This window comes from Bubalus bubalis, chromosome 24 (genome assembly GCF_019923935.1).
Source record: "Bubalus bubalis isolate 160015118507 breed Murrah chromosome 24, NDDB_SH_1, whole genome shotgun sequence".
Taxonomy (NCBI): Eukaryota; Metazoa; Chordata; class Mammalia; order Artiodactyla; family Bovidae; genus Bubalus; species Bubalus bubalis.
In genome coordinates, this window is record NC_059180.1 from 26,453,359 (window position 1) to 26,466,276 (window position 12,918).

Consider the following 12,918-nt stretch of genomic DNA (forward strand, 5'->3'; position numbering starts at 1 on the left):
AGCTGCTCAGCCTGGAAGGGAGGGGCAGACACACCCCCAGAGAAGTGCCAGCAGGGGGCGATCAGAGGGCGGGCCTCACCTTGTCCACGTGGATGTAGTAAAAGTGGTCCTTGTGGTAGATGGCCTTGAACATGCGCTGCAGCTGCCGGGAGGCGCGGCCGTGGACCACCAGGACGAAGGCGATTCTGACCGGGTTGGCCAGCATATACTCCACTGAATCCTCGTCCCACTGAACGTTCTTGTTGGCTTTGCCTGGGAAAACCAGGGAGATCACAGAGGTGGGGTGAGTTTGGCTGTCCTCAGGGGGTGCTTCTCTGATGTTTCTTCCCTGGACTATTTGAGGGGCACAGTAGTCATTTTGGTTCCCTGAAACTGGTTTCAACTTAACCAAGCAAGTCCTGGACCCTTACTCTGTCCTGGTAAACAGGAGTGGGGGCCCCAGAGGAGCTAAAGACATGGTTTCCATCCCCAGGGAACCAAACAGTACTGATGGAGACACGTGTACACATATTAAAGCCGGAGGAGATGAGCCACATAAGAGATACATTTCTGAACCACAGAGGAAGGAGCAGTTAATTTCAATTTGGAAAATGTTAAGATATACGTGCTGTTTTTTGTTTGTCCAGAATCCACTCTCACTTCTCCTCTGAACAGCATCTACTTTGTTTTGTTTTTAAATTGTGGAAAGAACAGATAACCTGAGAGCTACCCCCTTAACAAATTTTTAAGTGTTCAGGATGGCAGCGTGGATGATAAGTGATAGCTTATGGTGAACGGTGTCAGATTCGTGATCTCCGAAGAAAATTTAGCTTCGGGACCAGGGACCAGGCTTGATCACTCAAGAGCTTTTGTGCAGCAGAGTTTTATTAAAGTGAACAAAGGACAAAGAAAGCTTCTGACATAGACATCAGAAGAGGGGACGGAGAGTGCCCCTCTCGCTAGTCTTAGCAAGGCCTTATACAGTTTCATCAGACCCACTCCCACAACATACATCTAAAATTAACAAGATTAGAGTCGGACACGACGAGCGACTTCACTTTCACTTTTCACTTTCATGCACTGGAGGAGGAAATGGCAACCCACTCCAGTGTTCTTGCCTGGAGAATCCCAGGGACGGCGGGGCCTGGTGGGCTGCCGTCTATGGGGTCGCACAGAGTCGGACACAACTGAAGCGACTTAGCAGCAGCAGAGCTAACAATAGAAAGGTCTTACCAGACCCACACCCACAGTATACAAGTTTTAAGAGAACAAGATTAGTCAGAAGGTTAAGGAGAAACATGTCCTCAAGCAAGATATACTGTTATATTGACTAAGACAAAGCAATGTAGAAAAAAAAAAAAATTGTCCTTTTCTCTTCCTTGAGAGCCTCAGACACCTCTCTCTCCTTGAGAGCCCTAGACTCCTTTCTCCTCCTCAGGGACCCCAGATTTCTAATCAACCTACTAGGGAATTGACTCTCATAAGCACAATGCTGCATAGCAGATCTCTGGAATTTATCCATTGTGCCTAATGAGAAATTTATCACCCAATATTTTGAGGGGCATCAACCTCCCCCATTCTCTGTGTGGAAGGAGAGGGTCTCTATCTAGTATCAGTTTCAGGGGTGGTCACAGGACTTAGGCTTGGCCAGTCAGGACACAGTAGGTAAGGTTCAGAGTTAACTAAGCTATTTAGCCAAGAAGACAGAATTCCAGACTGTTGTTGGAACTAGATAAATGGACCCAAAGTCCATGAAACTTAAAGATCCTAAGAGCCATTTTATCCCGCCATGGAGAGGAAAGGGAAAACACTGCTGAGTGAGGGGGAGGGATAGATCCTCGTGACCCCGCTTGAGCTCCCGGATCAGCCTGGGAGATCAGCCACTGTCATTGCTTATCCTTCTTTAAAAGCCCAGATCCTACACCAGACGCTCCTAGATAAGTGGTTCCAGACATCTTTTATCCTGGGGTGTGTGTGCTCAGTCGCTTCAGTCGTGTCCAGCTCTTTGCGGTCCTATGGACTGCAGACTGCCGGACTCCTCTGTCCATGGGGTTCTCCAGGCAAGAATACTAGAGTGGGTTGCCATGCCCTTCTCCAGGGGATCTTCGCCACTAAGGGATAAAACCCGTGTCTCTTGCATTGCAGGCAAATTCTCTACTACTGAGCCATTGGGGAAGCCCCCTTTATCCTGGAAGCAGCCTCAAAGATGCCTTTTATCCTTCTTTCCCTTGTAAATGCCCCAGGGGCAAGGTTTCAGGGAGGAACATGGCTTACTGGTTCAGTTCATTATAATCCCAACCAGAAATCTCCTGGCTTTCCTGAGCTGAATTTCCTTTGGATCTAACCTGATTTCTTGCAGGTTTTAGGTTTATGGGACTCAGCACACAGCAGCTGCAGGTGTCTCTGAATACCAACTGGGAAAGCTGAGAACTCGGACCGTTCAGCCTGGAGGTCAGGAGACGGGGAGCCTGTCGGCTGTCATTGGGAAGCTGAATGGCCACCACATGAGTGCGGCTCCTTCTGTGTTGTCCCAGAGGACGGGATGGGGATGAGATGAGCGTGGGCTGTGTCCTCATCATGTGGTACAGACTCCACAGCTTGTGGCCCTGCCTCCTGCAGTTAGGACTGCAGATCCCTGTGCCCTGACCCCCCCACCATTGACCTTGACCCTTGACCTTTTGTCTTTTCCTTGAGCAAGCCTGTCTTTGCCTCAGAACCTTTCCATGGCCATTCCTGCCCCCGGGGACACCCTCTCCCTAGATCTTTGTATACCTCTTGTTGCCACTAGTTCACAGGTCACAGTCAGGCCACCTGCCTCCTACCACCCACATCACTCTCTTTTACCTCGACCTATTTCAATTTTATGCATTGCCTTTTAACACTGTCTGGAATTACATATATATTTTTTATTGTCTGGATCCCCAACTAGAACTAAACTCCAAAAGATGAGGGACTATTTCAGAATATTTGTCACTGAATACACAACATTATTAACAATATCTGGCACATAGCTGGTTTTTGGTGAAAACAAAAGTTACAGGAGGTTACATTTTAGTACTGTAACAATTACCTCTTCTTGAGCATTGAGCAGTCCTTACCATTAATTATTTCATTTAATCCTCATAACAACCCTGCAAGGTAGGGCCATTATCTCTGTTTTGCAAATGAGGAAACCATAGCTTAGAGAGGCCAAGGGATTTATTTATTCAAGGTCCCACTGCTTTAATTAAGCTGAGATTCAAACCCAGGTCTGTTTCCAAAGCTTATGCCCTTAACCAGTAATATACACTACAGTACCATGCCCAGAATTTATAAATATTAAGAAAAATTCTGCTTAATGAAATAGCCTGTAAATTAGTTATTGTAGGTAGATAGGCATGCACTTGAAGACTGTCAGAAGTATTGCAGAGAGGATTCCTGTGTCATGTGGGAGGTGGACTCTAGGTAGCCAATAAGGTGACATCTTTTAATTCAACCATCCATCCGTCCATTCATTCATCCATCCATTCAAATTCAACCACTCATCCAACAAACCAGTTAACTATCCATCTAGCAAAATATTCAGTGCCTATCATCCCCTCAAAAAACCATCCATCCATCCATCCATCCATGCATGCATCCACTCACCCATCATCCTCCAAGCAAACCACCCCTACATGCACTCTTCCAACCATCTAATGATCAACTTTCTGATCCACACAATATTAACTTAGCCTATACTGCATTAATACTGTGTGGATCAGAGAGTTGATCATTAGATGGTTGGAAGAGTGCAAGCATGGATGATTTACTTGGAGAATGATGGGTGAGTGGATGGATGGATAGATGAGAAGATGTATCCTTATTGGCCACTTAAAGTAAGCCTCCCACATGATACAGGCATCTTCTCTGCAGTGTCTTTGACAGTCCTCCTGTGCACGCCTACCTACCTACAACAACTAATTCACAAGGTATCTCATTAACTAAGCAGAGTTGTTATAAACATTCCCAAATGGAAGAGAGAATGTCAGCCCACTCCAGTATTCTTGCCCGGAGAATCCCATGGACAGAGGAGTTTGGTAGGCGGCAGTCCATAGGGTCACACAGAGTTGGACATGACTGAAGCGACTAAGTACACACACATTCACATACTACATGCCACATACTATGCTAGGTACTAGAAAAATAAAATTGGAGGAAAAACTCTTCCCTTGAGGAGCTCTCAGCCAACTAGGAGACAAGGAAGACAATGCTCAATTGCTTTATGAAAGATGTGTGCCCTTTGAGGGTGGGGAAGTAATGAATAGTATGCCCACAGAGACGGAGGAGATCTCAGAGAGTTTAGCTTCTGAACCCATTTCCCCATGCTCTCCTGATGTCCTACCCTCTTTGGTTCCTGACTGTTCAATCAGGAAATTTGATCCTGGGGATAATTACTATCTTGGCTCTGGTTGAAGACAAGCTAGGCAGCAACCACAAGGTTATTCTAACCTCCCTCTAATTTTCTTTCTAAACCACTTGCAAATACACTTAGGTTTTCCTCGTGGTTGTACAGGAGAAGTGTGCCTGGAAGAATCACATCCCTTTAAACACTCACACAATAACCTATGCATTCATTCATCCATCCACCCATCCATTCATTCACCCATCCATCCAACCACCCAGAACCCTTCAACCCTCCCACTTGCCAGTCTAGGACAAAACTTTGAGCACAAAAGCATATGGGACATGAGCCTGTCTTCACACATAGATTATGAATGGATTCAGGAATGTGAGAATCCAAAGTAAAAAGATAATAACATAAGAGAAAAGCTTATATTTGCTTTCCTGCAACTGCAGCCCAAAGGCAGTGCACAGGTCATGGCAGGGCCGGCTGTAACCTCTCTTCACCTCCCTCAGAGACTCTTCATCAAACAAAGGGAGGGAGGTTAAAAACAATGGCTACTCATGTCACTTTTTTCTACCTGGATTTCTTTGGGTGATGTTTCAAAGGTTTAAATGTGGTCTGACACTATGTTTCATAGGAATTCCACTCTGTAGGGGTTCCTGCTGGCACTCAGATAATACTACTCATCTCTGCCCCAGGGTTTCTGGGTAACAATGACCTGGAGCTCCTAGCAAGGGAGGCTCCTGGGGCCTTTGTGAACAGCCATGCTCTCCAGCCAGGGATCTCTTGCCCTGATGTTGAATGAGTAAGCGAGTGAATCCATTCTGGAGGCAGGCTGCTCTGGGCCAGAGGAGCTGATGTCTCCTGAGTGCTGGTGCCAGGGGCTATGTGCGGGTCATTACTTGGCTCTGGGAGGAAAACACTGTCAGACTCGAGACTCAGAGAGATTAGCGCATTTCCCAGGTCACATGGTAAGGGAGGACAGAGGCAGGAGTGTGAACCCAACTCCAGCCCTGCTCCTTCCACCCACCCTCTGCTGTACTGATGAGCAGGTTATGGGAGGAAGAGTGTGAAGACCCCTGGTCTCAAAAGGGACATGAGTGTTGATGTTGAGAAAAGCCTTTTGTAATTTTTCTTTGGGGGTTTTTAGAAAGCAGAGCGGATTCACAGACAGACACGATCAAGTGTGCTTCGTTTCTGGAGAAGGGGAAGAAGACCTGGGGAATCAAACACTGGCTGCAGAGCCTCCTGGGTGTAAACAGTCTAAAGTCATCCTTGGGTCAGACAGTCAGTCTGGGGAGGAGCGAAGAGAAGGGGGGACAAAACCCCAGAGCTCTGCATGCATGCATGCTAAGTCACTTCATTTCTGTCCGACTCCTTGATACCCCATGGACTGTAGCCTGCCAGGCTCCTCTGTCCATGGAGTTCTCCAGCAAGAATACTGGAATGGGTTGCCGTGCCCTCCTCCAGGGGATCTTCCTGAACCAGGAACCGGGGTCTCCCACATTGCAGGCAGATTCTTTATCATTTGAGGCACCAGGAAAGCCAGCTATTCTGGGCCTTAAGGGTGGGTGAGAAAGACAAAAATATCCATAGAAAAGAGACAGAGAGATGGCAATGGGGATGAGAGATAGAGGCGGGCACACACAAATCCAGGGAAAAGTAGAGAGAGATGGGAGGACCTCCTCCTCCCACATATATGGGAGAGAAATACACAGAGAGACCCACAAAGAATCACGGGCACACACAGAAACACACAGACAAAAACAGAGACAAACACACCCAACCAGACATACACACGGAGGCAGGGGGAAGGAGGGAGCTTCTCCACAGAAAAGCTGGATCCACTTGACCCCAGAGTGATACAGCTAGCCTTAAAAGCAAAGGCCAACGAAAGTTCCAGAATTTCAGAATCAAAAAATGCCCCCAGGTTGGAGACACTGCCTGGTCCCTTCCCCCAGACTACTTCCATTCTTTACACACTTTCCCCTTGCCTGTCCCCTGACCAGCCCTGTACTCTCATGAGCCCAGAGATGAAGGAAGAGTGTGAGGCCCAGGGACCCACTGAAAGTGGTGTGACATTCACAGGCTGGCTCCACGACCACAATGGCAATGATCCCCATGTTGGCACAGGGGAGGACCCTGATGCATTTTGTCGAATAAACAAGAGAGCGTGAACGGGTGAGTTTTCTGCCCTGTGTTGCAGTGGGGGGCAAGGGAGGGCATTCAACAGGGCTGAGGTTCATGGCACTCTGGGCCAGTTGCCAGTCACCAGCTTCTTATTTTTGGTCCACAGCCCTGGCTCCTGCATCGACCTTTCCAGCAAGCTGCTCAGACACGGGGTTGCTGAGGAGACAGGAAACCACCCCAGAGACCAGGCAGAGTGGGCCTCCTCAACTCTGGTCACCGTTTCCGGAACTGCGGTCCTGGAAAGCTGCCGGCCTCTGCTACCAGGAGTGGGATCGTCAGTGGGCTGTGGTGAGCTTCCCAGAAGGGCAGGAACAGGGGAGGGGCTCTCTCCCACCCACTGGAGGGAGTAGGAGCTGGCAGAGCCTGGCCAGAGGTGATGTGGCAACAACTATTATAATGTTACACACGCAGGTCCCTTGACCCAGTAATTTCGCTCCTAAGAATCTACCCTGGGGGAAGAAGGCAAATATGCATGTCTCCATGTATATGGCAACCCACTCCAGTACTCTTGCCTGGAAAATCCCATGGACAGAGGATCCTGGTAGGTTACAGTCCGTGGGGTTGCAAAGAGTCAGACATGACTGAGCGACTTCACTTTCTTTCTTTCTTTCCATGTATAGAGGGTTTCCCAGGTGGCGCTAGTGGTAAAGAATCTGCCTGCCAAAGCAGGAGACGCAGGAGACTCAAGTTCCATTCCTGGATTGCGAAACTCTCCTGGAGAAGGAAATAGCAATCCACTCCAGTATTCCTGTTTGGGGGCTACAGATCATGGGGTCACAAAGAGTCAGGCATGGCTGAGCACACACACACGTCCATGTATAGGGTGCTCTTTGTTCATTTAGTCACCCATTCAGCATCTCCTGTGTGCACACTGGACACGACAGAGTCCTTTTCAGAATGCTGCTTGGTGAGTGGATTAGAAAGCCAATACAAAAGTAAGCAAATATACAGAGTGAAGTAAGTCAGAAAGAGAAAAACAAATATCGTATATTAACGCATATATGTGGAATCTAGAAAAATGGTACAGGTGAACCTAGTTGCAGCCTGGGGAATAGAGACACAGACAGACAATGGGCGTGTAGACACAGCAGAGAGAAGTAAAGTGGGATGAACCGAGAGTGGCACTGACGTATATACACCACCACGTGTGAAATAGACAGCCAGCGGGAACGTGCAGCACAGCACAGGGAGCTCAGCTCTGTGCTGACCCGCATGGCGGATGTGGGAGATCCAGGAGGGAGGGGATATATGTCTACTTATAGCTGGTTTACTTTATTGTACAGCAGAAGCCAACACAACATTGTAAAGCTACTATGTGAGTGTGTGCTAAGGCACTTAAGCCATGTCCCACTCTGTGCGAGCCTACGGACTGCAGCCCGCCAGGCTCCTCTGTCCAAGGGATTCTCCAGACAAGAAATCTGGAGTGGGTTGCCTTGCCCTCCTCCAGGGGATCTTCCCAACCCAGGGATGGTTTCTTACATCTCCTGCATGAGCAGGTGGGTTCTTTACCACTAGTAGCACCCAGGAAACCTGTAAAGCAATGAAACCCTAATTTTTTAAAAAGCAAGCAAACAGAGAATACAATTGCAAACATAGTGATACAGACTACGAAGAAAAACATTTAAGCATATTAAAGGGGGGCGGATTATTTGGCTATGGTGACCAAATGTAGGCTGATGTGAAGTGGATACACTTGAACAAACTCAGAGTGAACTGAGGGGGTGAGTCATTTAATTATCATGGATGGAGGAGGATTCTGGGCAGCTGGCATAGCAAATGCAAAGGTCCCGAGGCCTCCATCTCCATGCTGTTTATAATGGTCCAAAATAGGAATCGACCCAAAGGTCATAGTAATACTCGTTGACACAGAACATTATCTATAATATATTAAGCAAAACAGAAGTCCTTCAATGCAATCCATAACAATGAAAAGACCTGCCCCCAAATATTAACAGAAGATCAGATGGTGGCATGACAGTTTTCATTTCTTCCTTATACTTTTCTGTGTTAACTACATTTTGTAAGATGAATAACTTGTATCAGCCAAACTAACAATAAAGGCTGCTGCTGCTGCTGCTGCTAAGTCGCTTCAGTTGTGTCCGACTCTGTGAGACCCCATAGACAGCAGCCCACCAGGCTCCCCTGTCCCTGAGATTCTCCAGGCAAGAACACTGGAGTGGGTTGCCATCTCCTTCTGCAATGCATGAAAGTGAAGTCACTCAGTCATGTCCAACTCTTCACGACCCCATGGACTGCAGCCTACCAGGCTCCTTCACCCATGGGATTTTCCAGGCAAGAGTACTGGAGTGGGTTGCCATTGTCTTCTCCTAAAAGGCGATGCTTACTGATACTTCTAATATTAACTGTTTACTGAACATGCCAGCTATGTATTAAGCCATTTCTGTGCATAACTTTTTCTTACTTCCATCCAAACTTCTATGAGAAAAGGGTTATTATCTTCCTCTGATATGGCGAAGGAAGCTGAAGTTCCGAGACGTCCTGGTTAGGAGTTGTTTGAGCTAGAAATGGAGCTGGTCTGTTTTGCCGAAGCCCTATTATTGCCACTATGCGCCATCAAATTGTCCTCATTTCCAAAAGACGAAAATCTCTTCCTAGAAGCCTATCAGTTGGCTTTTTTTCAGCTGCAGGACAGATAACAATCACATGTGGTCAGAGCCATGTGCGTCTTCACAGACTGAAACCCAAACGTTGCCCGATTCCTAAAAAAAGCTATGAATTTAACAATGTAATCAGATTCCTGTGGCATAAAACAGAAAATAAGTGGAAGAACCAGAGTGATTAGAGGCAGCGGGAGAAGCTGACTTCAGACAAATGTTAAAAAGCCAGAGTTGTGGGGAGGCATATCAAGTATATTTTTGCCATGCAGGTGGGGAGGCCAAGGACAAGCGTTCACGAGGGCTCTGCCCAGCAGCTAGCTGTGCCAGCTTCGGCCGCTTACCCAAGCTCTGTTTTTATTGGCCTGGGTCAAATAAGGGCTATGCAACCCTTGGGCTTTAAAGAGCTGGTGAAGACGAAGGTACTCTGCAAGGACCGATGTGCTGTGCAAATGTCGTCATGTTGGCAATGATTATGCTCGTGGTTCCCTTTAGGGATACGATCTGGGAGGAGACAGTGAGCTACAGTGGTTAAGAGCGTGGCCTCTGGTCAGGCAGATCTGTGTGACCTTAGAGCAGTTAAACCACCTCTCCAGGCCTCAGTTCTCTCATCTGTAAAACGGGTACATTATCATCACAGAGTCTGTCTCACGTGGATGTCTGTGTCCGTTAGAATAGCTATCAACACTGCCAGGGTTACTGTCACCATTTCAATTTGGCTGTTTGGGATCAAGTGTGTTGTAACCTCTGGACTCAGCTCTAGCGCTCTACCTCAAGCCACGTGGCCTCTCGGGGCTGTGTATACCTGGGAGCTCACTGCTGCAAATAAACACCCACACCCGGAGTCTCCCTCTGCAGCGTCTGCCTCTGATCACAACTAATAACAAATGCAAAACGAAGGAGCCTCTTGACTGGAATAGTCATTCCACCAACAAAGCCCACAATTCTATTCATGCTCTGAAGTGGCCTCTTTGAGCTGTTGCAAGGGGAGCTTTCTGACTTGGTTCCAAATTATAGGGGTGGCTGGATCTTGGGGAGAAGTGGAGACAAGACTGTGTTACAAATAGGATTTGGGTCAGGAGTGCACCCAGGCCTCTGCCCTGGGGAGGGGGCGGGTTCCGAGGCTCAGAACCACTTCCAGCTCCGTCTCTTCAGGGCAAGGACTACAAAAAGACACCTCTCTGATATTCGGCTCTTCCTCTGTAAAGTGGGTTAGTCACAGGGAGCTCTATTTTTAATTTTTTGAGAAGCATCCATACTGCTTTCCGTTGCAGCTACAGCATTTTGCACTCCCACCAGGATGAAGGTTGAGGACATGCACTGAGCTGAATAAACCGGTCCCAGAAAGACAAATCTGGCGTGATTCCACTCGTATGAGTGACCTCACATGTCTAACTCATAGGATCAAAGAGGGGAAATGTGGTGGCCAGGGGCTGAGGGTTCAGGAAGTAGGGAATTACCACCCATGGGCATAGAGTTTCAGATGAACCCAATGAACAAGTGCTAAAGATCTGAGTACAATGCTGCGTCTATAGCCAACAATCCTGGATTGTGCGCTTAAACTGTGTAGAGAGGGTAGATCTCATGTTAAGTGTTCTTACCAAAACACGATACATTTTTTAAAAGCAGAGAGGATGACCAATCTGCCCCTGACCCCACTGGGTGGTGCTCGTGGGCGGGGCACGTTTGCACACCAGGCTGCTATACTGAGCAGGAGTCAGGGCTTCGGAGGAGAAAGCCTGGCAGGTTCTAGGTGCTTTCTCAGACTTGGGCCAAGGGGCTTTTTTTTTCCTCACTGGGAAGTTTCAATGCCAAGTTCTGGTGATTAGAACTTGAGAGAAGCCCTCTGCTCTCAAGGGATTTTGAAAAGGCCACGGGGCCACGTGTCTGGATCCAAATCTTGCTACTGCTGTGAACCAGCCGTGGAGCCGTGGGCCAGTCATTTCCCTTCCTTGGTCCCCAAGACTCTTCCAGAACAATAATGACGTCTGAGGCATACTGAGCCCTAAGCACTATGCACACATGATCTCATTATTTAATTTCCCTGAGGTCTAGGAGGCAGATACCATCTCACCATGGGGGGTGGTTCTGAGGCTGCAAGGCACTGAATAACTGATGATGAGTTGCCCTCTCTGCAGAGGGCTGGATAGGAGACAAACCCATGCTTTATTCTAGCAGATGAGGAGGTAACATTCCCATAGTATGGAACTCTAGCCTGACCACAGAATTAGCATCACTGAATACAAAACAAAGTGACAGACTTTATTTTCTTGGGCTCCAAAATCACTGCAGACAGTGGCTACAGCCATGAAATTAAAAGACGCTTGCTCTTTGGAAGCAAAGCTATAACAAACTTAGAGTATTAAAAAGCAGAGATGACACTTTGCCAACAAAGGTCCATCTAGTCAAAACTATGGTTTTTCCATTAGTAATGTATGGATGTGAGAGTTGGACCATAAAGAAGGCTGAATGCTGAAGAATTGATGATTTTGAACTGTGGTGCTGGAGAAAACTCTTGAGAGTCCCTTGGCCAGCAAGGAGATCAAACCAATCCTACAGGCAATCAACTCTGAATATTCATTGGAAGGACTGATGTTGAAGCTGAAGCTCTAGTACTTTGGCCACCTGATGCGAACATCCAACTCATTGGAAAAGACCCTGGTGCTGGGAAAGATTGAGAGCAGGAGGAGAAGGGAGAGACAGAGGATGAGATGGTTGGATGGCATCACCATGTCCATGACTCAATGGACATGAATTTGAGCAAACTCTGGGAGATAGTGAGGGACAGGGAAGGTTGGTGTGCTGCAGTCCACGAGGTCACAAAGAGTTGGACATGACTGAGTGACTGAACAACCACAACTCTCTTGAGACAGGGCTGGTTGTTGGTCCTTTCTCCCAATCTTCCTTCATTGTTCAGCTTTATTGAAGCATAATTGACATATAAAATTGTAAGATATTTAAAGTGTACACTGGGGTGATTCGATATACATATATACTGTGAAATGATTCCCCCTATCTAGTTAATTAGCATATCATCACCTCACTTATTTAGAGGGTGAAAACATTTACATTCTACTGTCTCAGTGACTTTCCCTTGTAAAATACAGTGTTGCCAGCTGTAGTCTCAGATCTTACTCATTTTATTGCTGCAAGTGTGTATCCTTTGACAATCTGTTCTCTTCCCTCTACCCTCCAGTCCCCAATGACCACTTTCCTACTCTCTGTTTCCAAAAGTTTAACTTTCATGAAAGGATTCCATGTATAAGTGGTATCATGTAATGTTTGTGCCTGTCTGGTTTGTATCACTCAGCACAAGGTCCTCAAGTTCCAACCACGCTATCGCAATGGTTTCCTTCTCTCTCGAGGCTGAATCATCTCCCTTGTATACGTCACATCAAGTTGGCTTTCTTGATAGCTGGCAGTTCCCCACGAGCCAAGGTCAAGGTTATCTCCTAGCCTCCTTGTCCTGGCACAGAGCTAAGCTCAGGGGAGAAGCGCTCCGTGAATGAATGATTTAGACTGATGGATTAAGCTGGACAGCTCCGTCCGTTCAGGGCCTGGGGAGAGCTGAAGTGGAAGACTCATGCTTGAGCTGTTGCACACGAGGGTCTCCACTCAAGTGAACTGGCTGGGGGCTGGGCTCCACTTCTCCTTGCTCAGGAGCCCCAAGCCTCCCTGGGAGGAGCTGGGCAAGGGCCTGACCATCCCTCCAACACTGGGGCTGCCTGACCTGATGGGAAGTGAGGGAGGAGATACTGAGCAGGGATC

At 47.6% G+C, this 12,918-nt stretch overlaps 1 protein-coding gene across 1 annotated transcript in view; it reads right to left on the reverse strand.

Annotated features, from left to right (window-relative positions):
• The window catches only part of XYLT1 (xylosyltransferase 1), a 347,704-nt gene that overhangs the window by 89,976 nt on the left and 244,810 nt on the right, over positions 1-12,918 (reverse strand). The window contains exon 4 of the mRNA XM_025274755.3: positions 80-252. Within this exon, the coding sequence (XP_025130540.3) occupies positions 80-252 (173 nt within the window). The remainder of the gene's footprint in view (positions 1-79; positions 253-12,918) is intronic.